Source organism: Carcharhinus amblyrhynchos, chromosome 8, assembly GCF_965287045.1.
Source record: "Carcharhinus amblyrhynchos chromosome 8, sCarAmb.v2.hapA, whole genome shotgun sequence".
Classification (NCBI taxonomy): Eukaryota; Metazoa; Chordata; class Chondrichthyes; order Carcharhiniformes; family Carcharhinidae; genus Carcharhinus; species Carcharhinus amblyrhynchos.
In genome coordinates, this window is record NC_137331.1 from 93,377,840 (window position 1) to 93,393,404 (window position 15,565).

Here is a 15,565-nt window from a genome sequence, read left to right on the forward strand (position 1 = left end):
ACAACACCAGATTAAAGTCCAACAGGTTAATTTGGTAGCACAAGCTTTCAGAGCGCTGCTCCTTCATCAGGTGAGTGAAGCGTTGGGTTCACAAATAGTGCTTGTATAGTCACAAACTCAATTACGAGATAATGATTGGAATGCGAATCTTAACAGGAAATCAGATCTTTACAGGTGTAGACAATGCTAGTGGAGAGACAGTTAAGCACAGGTTAAAGAAGTGTAAATTGTCTCAAGCCAGGACAGTTAGTGAGATTTTACAAGCTGAGGCAAGTCGTGGGGGTTACAGATAGTGTGACACGAACCCAAGGTCCTGGTTGAGGCCATCCTCATGTGTGCGGAGCATGGCTATTGGTTTTTGCTCAGGAATTCTGCATTGTGTGTCGTGAAGGCCACTTTGGAGACTGCTTACCCGAAGATCAGAGGCTGAATGCCCTTGACTGCTGAAGTGTTCCCCAACAGGTTTCCCAGTTGCATTTTTACCCTTAATGTATTTGTGAAGCAATTTAGGATTGTCCTTTATTCTACCTGCCAGTTTCCCTTCATTTCCCCTTTACGCTATCCTAATTTCCTTTCTAAGTTCCCTCTTGCGTATTCCATTCTTCTGGGGTTTCTGCTGTTTTGAGCCTTCAATGTCTGCCATAAGCCTGCCTTTTTCTCTTTATACAGTGCTGCATATCCCTCAATATCCAAGGTTCACTGGATTTGTTGGCCCCACCCTTTTTCTGTATTGGAATATGTTGGCTCTGTACTCTCCCTCTTTTTGGATAGATCCCACTGTTCTGCCACAGTTTTTCAGAAGTGTCTGCTCCCAGTCCAGTCTGGCAAAATCATATCTGATCTTATTAAAGTCAGTCTTCCCCCAGTTCGATTTCTGGCCCATCGTTGCCCTTTCCCATAACAGAATTGAATTTAATGGAGTTATGAATGCTGTCTGCAAAATGCTCCCCCGCTGATGCTTCACCCACTTGCCTGACTCTGTTACCTAAAATTAAGTCCAGCACGCCCCTTGTCTTGTGGGATCTTCTACCTACTGGCCTAAAAAATTCTCCTGGATGCATTTTAAGAATTCCACTCCTTTTAAACCTTTTCACGTGATGACAATCCCAGTTAATGTTGGGGAAGTTGAAATCCCTCACTATTACTTTTACTGTTCTCTGAAATTTGCCTATCTATTTGCTTTTCTATTTCCTTCAGACGGCTAGGGGCCAATAGAAAACTCCCAGCAATGTGATTGCTTCTTATTGGTTTTAAGTTCTACCCATATGGCTCCATTGGAAGAGCCTCTCTCTCTCTACCTAATTCCATGCTTATATAACTTGAACACATGTCCCCTTGTTCTTTTGTAACTTAGCAGATTCAGATAGTCTGTTCACATGTACACAGTGTAGTCCCTTCATTTTTATAAATACTTCAATCTAACCTGTTGCCTATGCTTTTCTTGAGTAAAAAGACTCAACTCACTCAGCATTTTTGGATTTTAAAATAAGCCCCATTAAGAACTTTTTCCAGGACCACTGCACCTCCCATCGTATGAAGCGACTTGAAGTGTGTTGTATTAGTTTTGTATAGTATACAAGAAAGAGTTTGTCACCTGATAAATGATTCTTCTCTTCATCCCAGTGCTTTTAAGTTTATCTGGGAAGGCAGGCAGGCTCTCAGTTTAACTTTCCATTTGAAAGATGGCATCTCACAGTGTAACATCCTCTCAGTATTTCACTGGCATGTTAGCCAAGATTCCATGCTCACGTTTCTAGACTGGGGACTTGAACCCACCACCTCTGTCTCAGCATCATGAGTGTCACCACTAAACCATGGCTGACATCATCCTGGAATAGACTGCTCCATCTGTGATGAGATGACAAAGGTGTCTAACTGACCCATGAGTCTGTGATGTTCCAGCTTTGCTCAGTTGTCCATATCATTATTATACATCAAACGGTGTTGATCTGCATTGAGACAATGTTAAAAGATCACATAGCACTCACATGGAGGAAGAGCAGAGTGTTCTTTGGGTGTCCTGGCGGACATTCCTATCCCAACCAATACCACTGAAAAATCAGGTTAGTTGGTTTTCTATGTCTAATTTGCTGCTTGCAGCAACCTTGGTACTCGTGAATACCAACACAACACATCAGAGTATGGATAATCTGTGAAACTCTGAGAACATAATGAAGCACTGTAGCAACTCTCTTCCCGAATAGAAGGGGGAATTGGTGACCCCTGCTGGAGAAGTGCACACACACATCGATTTTTGGTGAGGAAAGGAATGGGCTTGGATGCAGTGTTCCTCGTGATTCGTTTGCTGTCAGCTCTCTCAAATCTATGATGGGTATATTGGTGAGATGTAGGAGGAAACATAGAATCTCAGGTCTGGCCCCTGACTGCCAACCGCAGGCCCTCAGACCTCCCCAGCCTCAACCTACACCTCCAATGCCTTTAGAAAGGCAGAGAAAATTAGGAAGACTATATTATTGTCCAATTTATCTTGTTCATAGAGAGAAAGAAAGTGGCCATTTGGTCCATCATGTTTGTATTGGCTTTTACCCAGAGCAATTCAATCATCCCATTCTTTCTCCATAACTCTACACCTTCCCTGGTTATTATTTGTCCAGTACCCTTATAGAAGATGCATTGGTGTGTGTAGCAAAGCTTATCATTTTTCAAGAGTCTTCAATCCAACAGATTGTTCAAGTTTCTGTCTATAGTTTCTTTGTGATGATTTTAAACTGATGATTCTGGCTTCTGAATCACCAGCTCCCCTTCTCTGTCCCGTTTTTCCAACTCATTTAATGTTTTCCTTTTTCCCTAATCAGGTTGATGCAGATGATGTCATTACCAGGGATGAACAGATTTACTTGCTGCTTCATGCTAAACGGAGGTGCGAACAGAAATTGAAGTCCAAGATGGGTAAAGTTGCTGGTGAGTCCTTTTTTTAATTTTGTCAACTATAACTTGATTTATAAAACACCTTTAATGTGGTAAAATGTTCCAAGGTCTTTTTTTACTCATTTGTGGGGACAAGAGTATTGCTGACTGGCTAGTGTTTATTGTCCATCCCTCATTGCCCTTGTTCAGAGAACAGTTGAGAGTCAACCACATTGCTGTGGCTCTGGAGTCACATATAGGCCAGTCCAGGTAAGGATGGCAGATTTCCTTTCCTAAAGGACATTTAGTGAATCAGATGGGCTTCTTTTTCTGACAATCCTAAATGAGTACTTCGCATCAGTATTCACAAAGAGGGACGTGTTGACTGGGAGTGTCTCAGAGGGAAGTGTTGACGTGTTAGAGAAAATCTCCATTACACTTGCTGCCATCACTGTGTGCATGTGGCAGTTGTGTGCATGGCAGCTATCTTTCGATGTAGAGATGCCGGCTTTGGACTGGGGTAAACACAGTAAGAAGTCTCACAACACCAGGTTAAAGTCCAACCAGTTTATTTGATAGTAATCCCACAAGCTTTTGGAAACGCTGTTCCTTCGTCAGGTGTGTGTGGAAGGTTCTAATCAGAGAAAGGCGTATAATGTCACACACAGTTTATGTTCTTTATATGCCGTTATCTTTCGAGGCAGCAATGTGCAGGCCACTATTTTTAGAAGGAATATGCAACATGAGACCAGTTTATTTTACTTTCAAGAACCTATTACCATGCATCAAATTAAATGGTTGTCGGAAACAATTAAAGTGAGCTGAAGAATCAGGTTCAGTAACAATCCTAGACTGACCCTGTCACTCCATGTTGGACACGGTGGGCTCGAGGAGGAGTTCTTGGAATGCTGCCGGGATAATTTCCTTGAACAGTGTGTGTTGGAGCCGACGAAGGAGCGAGCTATCTTGGATCTGGTGCTATGTAATGAGGCGGGTAGAATTAGGGACCTTGCGGTGAAGGATCCTCTTGGAGAGAGTGATCATTATATGGTGGAGTTTCTGGTGCAGATGGAGGAGGAGAAAGTGGGTTCGCGGACACGTGTCCTTTGTTTGAATAGAGGGGAGTACGGTAGGATGAGAGAAGAATTGGCGAATGTGGACTGGGGGAGTGCGTTGGAGGGAGGGTCTGCTGAGGAGCAGTGGAGGATCTTTAAGGAGATCTTTCTTGGTGCTCAGCAGAAATTTATTCCGATGGTCAAAAAGGACCATAGGAGGAGAGGTAATAAGCCGTGGATAACGAAGGAGGTGAAGGAAAGTGTTAAATTAAAAGCGGAGGAATTTAGAGTAGCTAAGAGTAGTGGGCGAGAAGAGGATTGGGAGAGGTTTAAATGTCAACAAAGATTGACAAAGAAGTTGATAAAGGAGGGTAGGAGAAACTATGAAGCTGGGCTAGCGCTTAATATAAAAAAGGATAGCAAGAGTTTTTATAATTATATAAAAAGGAAGAGGCTGGCTAGGGTGAACGTTGGTCCTTTAGAGGATGAGAAAGGGGACCTAGTGGTAGGGGATGGGGATATGGCTAAGGTATTGAATAACTGTTTTGTTTCTGTCTTCACGGAGGAGGACGTGAATAATTTGCCGGGTGTTAGCGATGGAAAGGTGGTAGGACTGGAGGGTCTTAATGACATTACTGTTACTAGAGAGGCGGTGCTAGACAGACTGGAGGGGCTGATTGTGGACAAGTCCCCAGGACTGGATGGAATGCATCCGAGGGTTCTGAAAGAAATGGCGGAGGTTATAGTGGATGCATTGGTGGTTATTTTCCAGACGTCGCTGGATTCCGGGGAAGTGCCGGAAGATTGGAAAACGGCTAATGTTACGCCGTTGTTTAAGAAGGGTGCCAGGCAAAAGGCAGGGAATTATAGGCCGGTTAGTTTAACGTCTGTGGTAGGTAAAATGTTACAATCTGTCATTAAGGAGGAAATTGCGAGGCACCTTGAAGGCAATTGCTTGATAGAGCAGACGCAGCACGGTTTCATTAAAGGGAAGTCGTGTCTGACAAATTTACTGGAGTTCTATGAGGATGTGTCTAGGGCGGTGGATAGAGGAGAGCCGGTGGATGTGGTCTTTCTGGATTTTCAGAAGGCGTTTGACAAAGTACCTCATAAGAGGTTATTGCAGAAGGTCAGGGGACTTGGAGTTGGGGGTAGGGTGTTAGCGTGGATAGAGGATTGGTTGTCAAATAGGAGGCAGAGAGTGGGGGTCAACGGGTGCTATTCGGATTGGCGGATGGTGACTAGTGGAGTGCCCCAGGGGTCGGTGCTGGGGCCTCAGCTTTTTACCATTTATATAGATGATCTGGAGGAGGGAACCGAGTGTAGGGTGTCGAAATTTGCGGATGACGCCAAGATTGGGGGAACGGCAAATTGTGCGGAGGGTGTGGAGAGTCTGCAGAAGGATCTAGATAGGCTGGGCGAATGGGCCAGGAAATGGCAAATGGAATTTAATGTTGGCAAGTGTGAGGTGGTCCACTTTGGTAGGAAGAATGGTAGGAAGGACTATTACTTACGGGGCGAAAAACTGCAGCAGGTGACGGTGCAGAGGGACCTCGGGGTCCTTGTGCATGAGTCGCAAAAACCCAGCCTGCAGGTGCAGCAGGTGGTCAGGAAGGTGAATGGGATGCTGGCCTTCATAGCGAAGGGGATTGAATATAACAGTAGGGAGGTCTTGCTGCAGCTGTATAGGGCATTGGTGAGGCCGCAGCTGGAGTACTGTGTGCAGTTTTGGGCGCCGCACCTGCGCAAAGATATTTTGGCCTTGGAGGGAGTGCAGAGCAGGTTTACTAGGCTGATACCGGAGTTGAGGGGGTTGAGCTATGAGGAGAGGCTGAATAAACTAGGCTTGTACTCGTTGGAGTTTAGAAGAATGAGGGGAGATCTCATTGAGACGTATAAGATGATGAATGGGATGGATAGGATAGAGGTGGAGAGACTCTTCCCGCTCAAAAAAGACAATAGGACTAGGGGGCACAGCCTCAAGATAAAGGGGGGGCGTTTTAGAACGGAGTTGAGGAGGAACTTCTTCACTCAAAGGGTGGTGAATCTCTGGAATTCTCTACCCGTTGAAGTGGTGGAGGCTGCCTCGCTAAATATTTTCAAGAAGCAGGTTGATGGGTTTTTGATAAGAGAGGGGATTAAGGGTTATGGGGAGAGGGCGGGAAAGTGGAACTGAGCCACGACAGATCAGCCATGATCTTATTGAATGGCGGGGCAGGCTCGAAGGGCTAGATGGCCTACTCCTGCTCCTATTTCTTATGTTCTTATGAAATACTTTAACACTCATCTGCCAAGTAAGTGATGTGTGGGATCAGTGGATTCCACAAACTAAGAGCTTATTGCAGCAACCAGGTTAGAAAGGAAAATGAGCTGATAGTCTGTTTACGCAGCAGACCACCAGTGCATTTCCCTTTCTAACCAGCAGACCACCAGTGCATTTCCCTTTCTAACCAGCAGACCAGCAGCGCATTTCCCTTTCTAACTAGCAGACCACCAGTGCATTTCCCTTTCTAACCAGCAGACCACCAGTGCATTTCCCTTTCTAACCAGCAGACCACCAGCGCATTTCCCTTTCTAACTAGCAGACCACCAGCGCATTTCCCTTTTGAACCTCTAGAAATCCATTGGAGTGCCCTCCATTGGATTATTGCGTGGAGACACAAGGATTTTGATCACACTTTTCATGACAACAGAACATCCTCAAATGCTTTTCAGCCAATGAAGTGCTTTTGAAATGTATTTGTAATGCAGGAAGTACAGCAGCCAATTTATACACAGTAAGCTCCGAAAATCTACAATTGACACAGTTGATCAGATAATCTGTGTTTTTTGTGATCCTGATTGAAATCATTGATTGTTTCTGCTTCCACCACCGTTGTGAGCACCAAGTTCCAAGTTACTACCAGTCACTGTGTGAAACTACTCCTCCTCACTTTCATCCTGCATCTGTTCAAAACTGTAAATTTGCATTCCCTGATCATATGGAGAAGGAGCAGGAGAAGGCTATTGTAATATCGTAATGTCTTTTACAATCAGTTAGCATTTATTTGCTGTGCACAAACCTGTCACAATCTTGCACAATTCTGTCAAATTTCCCAAACTAACCTTGCAACTCAAATCCCCCATCCCTGGAACCATTCTGGTAAATCTCTTCTGCACCTTCTCAAGGACCCTTGCATCCTTCCTAAAGTGTGGCCACCAGAACTGAATGCAATGCTCTAATTGTGGCCTAATCAGAGCTTTATATAGGTTCAGTATTCAATGGGTAGGATTTTCCAGCTGTGCTCACCCCAAAACTGGAAAATCCCACCCAAGGTCAACGGACATTTCCATGGTCCACTCTTTGCCCACTCCGATTCCCATGGTGCGTGGTGTGGGAAAATTCACCCCAATACCTCTAATTAGGAAGCCCAAATCCCATATATCTGTTATCATTGTTTATCTCAGGATTTGTTCATTTCTTGCCCTGGGAGAAATCCTGCTGGAGACTGTGCTGTTTTGTTGCAGACACAATTATTTACATATTATTAACAAAACTTGAGTAAGAGGAAGACATAGCTGGAGCTACTCTCTAAGATGCTTCTCAGTCATCTCCTAGGAACATACTCCTGTTGAACCTGCTCTACCATTTAATTAGATCATGTCTGATCATCTACCTTAAGGCCACTATCTCCATATCCCACCGTGTCATTAGTATCCAGAAATCTATTGATTTCTATCTTGAACTTGCTACAAGATTGCATTTCCACAGCCCTCTGGGGTAGAGGATTCCAAAGGTTCACCACCCCCTGAGGAAGAAATTCCTCCTCATCTCAGTCTTATATGGCCTGTTCCTTATTCTGAGACTGTGCCTCCTGGTTCTAGACTCGTTAACCAGGCAAAACAAACTATCTACATCAACCTTTCGATGTAGAGATGCCGGCGTTGGCCTGGGGTAAACACAGTGGGGTAACACTGGGGTAAGAAGTCTCACAACACCAGGTTTAAATCCAACCAGTTTATTTGATAGTAATCCCACAAGCTTTCAGAAATGGTGTTCCTTTGTCAGGTGTATGGAAGGTTCTGATCAGAGAAAGGCATATACAGACACACACTTTACAGTCTGTAAACTGTGTGTGTCTTTATATGCCGTTATCTTTTGAGGCAGCAATGTGCAGGCCACTGTTTTTAGGAGGAATGTGCAACATGAGCCCAGTTTATTTACTTTCAAGAACCTATTACCATGCATCAAATTAAATGGTTGTCGGAAACAATTAAAGTGAGCAGAAGAATCAGGTTCAGTAACGATTCTAGACTGACCCTGTCACTCATCACGAAATACTTTAACACTTATCTGCCAACTAAGTGATGTGTGGGATCTGTGGATTCCACAAACTAAGAGCTTATTGCAGCAACCAGGTGTGTAAGGTCAGGGGATGAACAAAACTGAGGGTTTGTGATGAGCACTTAGTGAAGCTAATGAGCAGATAAGTGTGCAAGAATTTGATAAGTTTCAATGAGATCACTTCTCACTCTTTGGAATTCTGGAGAATACAGGCCCATCTTCCTTCACTCTCTCCTCATAAGACAGGGATTTTTACTTGATTTATTGGATGTGGGTGTTGCTGACGGTCCAGTATTTATTGCCCTTGAGGGCATTTAAGAGTCAACCACGTTGCTGTGACCAGGTAAAGATTTCCTTTGTGAAAGCATATTGATGAATGAGATTGGTTTTTCCGACTTTTAATTCAGATTTTTATGGAATTCAAATTTTACCATCTACCATGGTGGCATTTGAACCCAAGTTCTCAGACGATTACCCTGGGTCACTGGACTACTAGTCCGGCGACAATCCATGTCACCAGTGCCTCCCCCAGTGAGCCTCCGTTGCACTCTCTTTATGGCCGTATATCCTTCCTTAGATTAGGCAACAAAAAACTGTATGTAGTTGCAGTCTCTCAAAGGCTTTATACAATTGCAGCCAGACATCTTTAACCCTGTACTCAAATAACTTGCAAGGAAGGTCAATATATCATTAACCTTCTGATTGTTTGCTGCATCTGTATGCTTGTTTTTATTGAGACATGAACAAAGATAAAATCCTTATACTGTCTCTGCCCTTTGGCCAGTTAAGCTTTGCTTAAATTTAAATCTTCCTGAGATTGCAAGAAGTCAGAGATTCTCATCTGAAATGCCAATGGCTGTTCCACCTCTGACCTGGTCATCTTTTGGGTTCCGTAATTACAATTTTCAGTAAGACAGTGCAATTCATTGATGAGTCAATCCCTTCACCCGGTTTATGACTGCACTGATTAAATTTCATCCTCTGTGACAATATTTTCACAAAGACTGAAGTATAAGTCAAATGCTCTATTGACATCCTCACAGGAGGCTCTCCCTTTGTTTAACCCCTGTCTGGCTAGCACATCATCTGCTATGCTCCCAACAGTATATAACAAAGTGGTGTGATTTCAAGAAGAAATTAGATGTAGCTCTTGGGGCTAAAGGGATCGAGGGATATGGGGGGATGGCGGGATCAGGATACTGAATTTGATAAAAACAAAATACTACAGATGCTTGAATCTGAAACAAAGACGGAAAATGCTGGAAAATCTCAACAGGTCCAACAGCATCTGTGGAGAGGGAATTTAGCCAACATTTTGAGTCTGGATGACCCTGAATTTGTATTTGATGATCAGCCCTAATCAAAATGAATAGTGGAGCAGACACTAAGGGCTAAATGGCCTACTCATAGAACCCTACAGTGCAGAAAGAGGCCCTTCGGCCCATTGAGTCTACACTGACCACAATCCCACCCAGGCCCTATCCCCATATATTTTACCCACTAATCCTTCTAACCTATGCATCCCGGGACACTGAGGGGCATTTTTTTTAACATGGCCAATCAACCTAACCCGCACATCTTTGGACTGTGGGAGGAAATCGGAGCACCCGGAGGAAACCCACGCAGACATGAGAAGAATGTGCAAACTCCACACAGATAGTGACCCGAGCCGGGAATCGAACCCAGGTGCCTGGAGCTGTGAAGCAGCAGTGCTAACCACTGTGCTACTGTGCCGCCCCTGTTTTTATTTTCTGTTTCTAACTTACCTTTACCTCAAATCTCGCAAGTAAGCAGAGTAATGTGATTCTGGATAAAACTATATTTTGAAATGATAATGGTAGGGGAAAAGCACTAACCATTTCTCACCTGGATTTGAGGTTGTCTTTTCTCCTGTTGCTTGTCTTGCCTGTCAGCATGTTGTCCTCCTTATATTGTCATCTCTGGTGTGGTTGCTGGGTTGGCCTTCCAGTCCTTCACCCACTGCTCTGCATTGTTGCTGTGCTTCATTGAGGCTTTTCCACTGTCTTTCCTGACAGTGTGGTCACTGATGCCAGCATCTGTTATTCTGGTTTTACTTTATTAGCTTCGTACTTTAGAACAGATCTTGTGGAGAAACCAGTCTTTAGTTAGAAACACATCTATTTACATGTATAAAGCTTAAATAACACCAAGACATACCTGGAGTTGCTCTCTAAGGTGATTCTCGTTCATCTCCTATCAGTGAGTGCCTTCAGTATTTTATTCAGTTACGGGATATGGGCATCACTAGCTAGTCCAGCTTTCATTTCCCATCCCTAATAGCCCTTGAGAAGATAGTGGTGAGCTGCCTTCTTGAATTGCTGCAGTCCTTGTGGTGTAGGTAAGTCTACACTGCTGTTAGGAAGGGAATTACAGCAATAGAGAAGGAACGGCGATATAGTTCCAAGTCAGGATGGTGAGTGGCTTGGAGAGGAACTTCCAGTTGGAGGTGTTCCCATGTATCTGCTGCCTGTGTCCTTCTAGATGATATTGGTTGTAGGTTTAGAAGATACTGCCTAAGGAACCTTGATGAGTTCTTGCAGTGCACCTTGCAGATGGTACACACTGTTGCTACTAGTGTCAACGGTGGAGGGAATGAAAGTTTGTGGAAGGGATGCCACAGCTCCAATTGCACATGCTCATGGGTATCATTAGAGTTAACCCATTACTCTATAATATGCTTTGCTAAATACTTTATCAATATGTTCTTTTACCATACAAGTTCGATGCACCTACACTCCTCGGTCCCTCAGTTCCTGCACACTGTTTTGAATGGTGCCCATTTAGTCTGCACGCTTGTCTCTATCTCTGCTGCCACAATGCATCATGAACCCACACGTATTTATATTAATTTGATCTGAACCCTCTGACTTAGAGGCAAGAGTATTTTTCACTGAGCTATGGCTGTCGCGGTGAATGATGAAGCTAAGGATCTAGCTATAATATCATATTGAATTCTGTGCACTGTGACAGGATGTTTAAATGTTGGCAGGAAGTGTAAAATTTGTGCTCAGTTACAGGAGCAATGCAACATGTGCACCCACATAGATAATAGAGTGCTATAATTTGATCCTCCCACTGCTCTAACTGAGCAATAGAAAGGGGGTTTGCTAACAACTAATGGAAGTTCCCCTACCCAGGCTGCATTTTTCTTCATCTGATGAAACGCAACATTCAGAATCCAACCTGGAGAGCAGTGAGTTGGAGGGGGCCAGGGTTATCTTGGAATAAGACCTTAGTACAAGTTGGGAGAGCAGGGACAAGAATCTGGAGGGATTAGTTCCGTTTGAGGACAAGCACCTTTCTGGCATCATTGGGGGAGTGTGGAAGAAGCGACTGAGCTGAGACAGTGAGACAAGGGCAGCCTATTGAACTCAGGTCATTAAATAATAAAATTGGCTCCGAGTTGTTTGCTTGCTGTAGGAGCTCAACCTTTCAGTTGATGTGTAAAGCCTTGCTGTGAAACATTCCAGAGTTTATTATTATTTATTTTTCTAAGAGGCACTGAGTGATCTTTCCTTTTTGCCAGCTCCGAGCTTGTGCTGAAGGAGAGTGGGAGGGAGGGAGGGGGATGGGGGCTGGTGGGAAAAACCATGGCTGCCTAATTGGCAGGATGCCCTCACCCTCCTGCCTGCCAACCTGAGTTACAGCATTGAATGCAAAAAAAGGACTTATTTGGCAGAATGCAGAATTTGGTGGCTTCTGATGGGCACTGATAGCAATAGCCAATGGAGGGGACTTTACCAGGTATAAATATGGCTTTGGACTTGTTAATGATCAATATTTAAAGATTTAGAATGACTTCAGAAACTCTGCTATTTAGTTAAGGCATCCTGGCCTGAACACCTAATTGTGACATTATTCCTGATTGCTTGTTAAGGGAGTGTCTCCAAAGTACATGCCCAAACTGATGTGAGGTATTGATGCTTTCATGAACATGAGGACACATTGACATTTGATCAATATTCCTGGGCCAACCAACAGCTATTCCAGTCTGATGTGGAATAGAGCGTCAGGATGGGAGGCATAGAGAACCATTTTACTGTTCTTACACATGACAGGGCACAGAATGTTCACCAAACTCGGGGAAATAAATCTTTTAGAGCTGCTACATACTTCATAGATAGAGAAAAAAATACTTGTCTGGGATAGCTGGAACCTATGGGCAATTGCCCAAAGGAATTGTGGGACGGCTGTTTTTAGCAATGTGGTCAGAGGTTGTGTACTGAATTTTATTGCAAACATACCTACCCTTGTTTCAAGTTTCCTTGCTGCACAGAAGCATGCTCTGTGTACCAGGCCTCCACTGCCTACTCTCATCCAAACTCCTAAAATTAGCCTTTAAGATTATTTTATTCCCACATACCACAATATCCTTTGATTTCCTTTTCTGGGTGACAGCGTGTCACCAGTTTAACACAGCACCGTTTTTAAAAAGTAAATCAAACTCCGCAAAACGCACACGGGCCGGGTCTAACTGAGAGCAGGATTACAGAGACTTGGGCCTCTGAGGCAGCGCAGCCAAAAATAACTTTCTTGTTTACCAAAATCTTTGTAATTCAAGATTGTTTTTCTTCAAGTTGGGAGAATCCGAAAAATAACATTTGCAATAAATTTTAAATGGGCAGCAATCTCATGCTGCTGGTGGGGCTGCGGTTGAAGCTTGTCCCTGCGTTATCTGTAACTCCTTTAAGTTGGGTCACTGCTGATTGTTTGCCCCTCCTCTCCACTGTACGCTGCATCATACTGGGATAAGGTTGCACAGTTGTCTTTTAATATATTATAGTTGAAATCTTCTGTGGGTGACACAGCAGCAGAGTGGTTAGCATTGCTGCCTCATAGTGCCAGGGACCTGAGTTCGATCCTGGCCTTGGGTCACTGTCTGTGCGGAGTCTGCACGTTCTCCCTCCGATTGTGTGGGGTTCCTCCAGGTGCTCTGGTTTCCTCCCACGTCCAAAATGTTTAGGTTAGGTGGATTAGCCATGGTAAATGTATGGGGTTATGGAAATAGGGTTGGGGAGTGGGAGTGGTGGAGTTGGGCCTGGGCAAGCTGCTCTTTTGGAGAATCAGTGCAGACTTTATGAGTGAATGTCCTCTTGCACTGTAGAAGGAGGACATCCTTCTGGTCCTTAATGGTGGCTGGAATTTTCCAGTACCGCTGAAAGTGAATGGAGTTTTGGCTGCGCTGCTAAATTTCCCATTGTCACTTGCAACAGATCTTGCCATGAATAAAACTGGAGCACCCTGCCCTATTTGTATATGAATGTCCCGTTCACTCAAGTATGTTACATCCATGTAGCAATCTGGAGTTTTCCACCACATACTGACCAGGAAACTCCCCCATTCTTTCCACCTGTAATTGGTGAGTATTGGAAGGATTTGCAGGTTGACACTCAACCTAGTTGGCCATGTTATGAACACACCTACCTTGGCCATTAAGCCCTGCAAGGATGGTTTAACTGGAAAGATCCAAGAATAGAAACCTGGCTCAAAAGACTGTCCCTTTACTTTTGTTTTAGACATAGCGGTCCTGTGATTCTGTTTCTCTATTTGTTTTAACAGCAAGAAAAAAAAACATTTATTAAACAAGAAAAATTTGATTATGATACTCCCTTTCCTCCCCCTCACTTCCCCGCTCTCTTTCAGTATACCCAAACAGGCTCCGGAGCATGGCGTCTAGGGGATTTTCACAGTAACTTCATTGCAGTGTCAATGCAAGCTTGCTTGTGACACTAATAAATAAACTTCAGCTTCACAAATATACACAAGTTTAAAGGTTAACACGAGTTACAAAGTATATCTTAGGCTATAATGGTCTCAGCCCTTTTGAACACACTGGCTGGCTGTGGTCAGACATGCTACGTTCTGAAGTTGACTGAATTTCTGTGGGTTTCTCCTCAAAATTCCCTCAGATGATTATGTTTCACTGAACTCCAGCTTCTCCACGAGTGATTTTAAATTCTGTTTTCAAAAATACATACTTTGGCAAATCTTCTTTTAATCAGTGATTTGCACCAGCTGCTCCTCTCAATGATTCATAGAATCATAGAATGCTACAGTGCATGAGGAGGCCGTTTGGTCCATCGAGTTTGTACTGACCACAACCCCACCCAGGCCCTATCCCATAATGTCCTGCATTTACCGTAGCTAGTTCCCCTGACAGTAAGGGGCAAATTAACATGGCCAATCAACCTAACCCACACACCTTCGGACTGTGGGAGGAAACCAAGCATCTGGAGGAACCCGAAGATGGTGCAAGAGGTATGCTGTACTCAGCATACCTTCTAATTCAATCTTTTACTCTTGTTTTATGCTTCTAAAACGTCATTCTAACTCTTTTAAATTCTCTCATTAAATTGATCGTTCTCTACATCCTAGCTATGACTGTAAAACTACATTCTGCACCCTCTCTTTCTCTATGAATGGTATACTTTTGTCTGTATAGCACACAAGAAACAATACTTTTCATTGTATGTGAATACATGTGACAATAATAAATTAGATTAAAAAATCAAATTGAAATCCACATAGACATGGGGAGAACGTGCAAACTCCACACAGACAGTGACCCAAGCCAGGAATCGAACCCGGGTCCCAGGCACTGTGAGGCAGCAGTGCCAGCCACCATGCCATCCCCAATCTTCTCCAGGGTTTATACCTTCAGGTTTCCTTTGTCTTAAAGGCTTTTGCACGCACTCTGAAGTTGGCCACCGATTTCCACAATTATTTCAAATAATGTCTCACAAACTATAGTAATTTCTCACAAACCTCTGCACAACTGCAGATATCTTTCTAGCCTCTCTCGATTCAATGCCTTTTCAACTCTGATTTTACTGAACAGTAATCTGTCTGGTTTCCAGTTTCCTCTAGTTCCTTAACACCAGACTTCTTGGAAACTTATCTTCATTTCTCTAGTTGTCTTAACTAGTAGCATTTTAGATCTCTACACTTGTTTTCTTAACCGATACTTCACACTATGGCTTTTCTTCTAGCAAAGCTGGGAGAGATATTCTCTCTCTCTAGCCTTCTAAATCAACCATTGCTTCTAGCAAAGCAGTGAGAGCTTCCTTCTCTCTCAAGACCTATATCCGAATTAAATTAGTTCAGCTAAAACTACACTTTGTGTTGGTGATGGAGGGAGTGAATGTCTAAGGTGCTGGATTGGGGACAAATCAAACTGCAGCTTTGTCCTGAATCATATCTGGATTCTGGAGTTTTGTTGAAGCAATATTTATCCAGGCAAGTGGAGAGTGTTCCATCACACTCCTGACTTGTGTCTTGGTATACACTGCCTCTTGTG

At 43.7% G+C, this 15,565-nt stretch overlaps 1 protein-coding gene across 1 annotated transcript in view; it reads left to right on the forward strand.

Annotated features, from left to right (window-relative positions):
- Positions 1-15,565, forward strand: part of LOC145346786 (parathyroid hormone/parathyroid hormone-related peptide receptor-like) — a 92,759-nt gene that overhangs the window by 37,911 nt on the left and 39,283 nt on the right. The window contains exon 2 of the mRNA XM_080194515.1: positions 2,817-2,922. Coding sequence (XP_080050641.1) covers positions 2,817-2,922 — 106 coding nt within the window. The remainder of the gene's footprint in view (positions 1-2,816; positions 2,923-15,565) is intronic.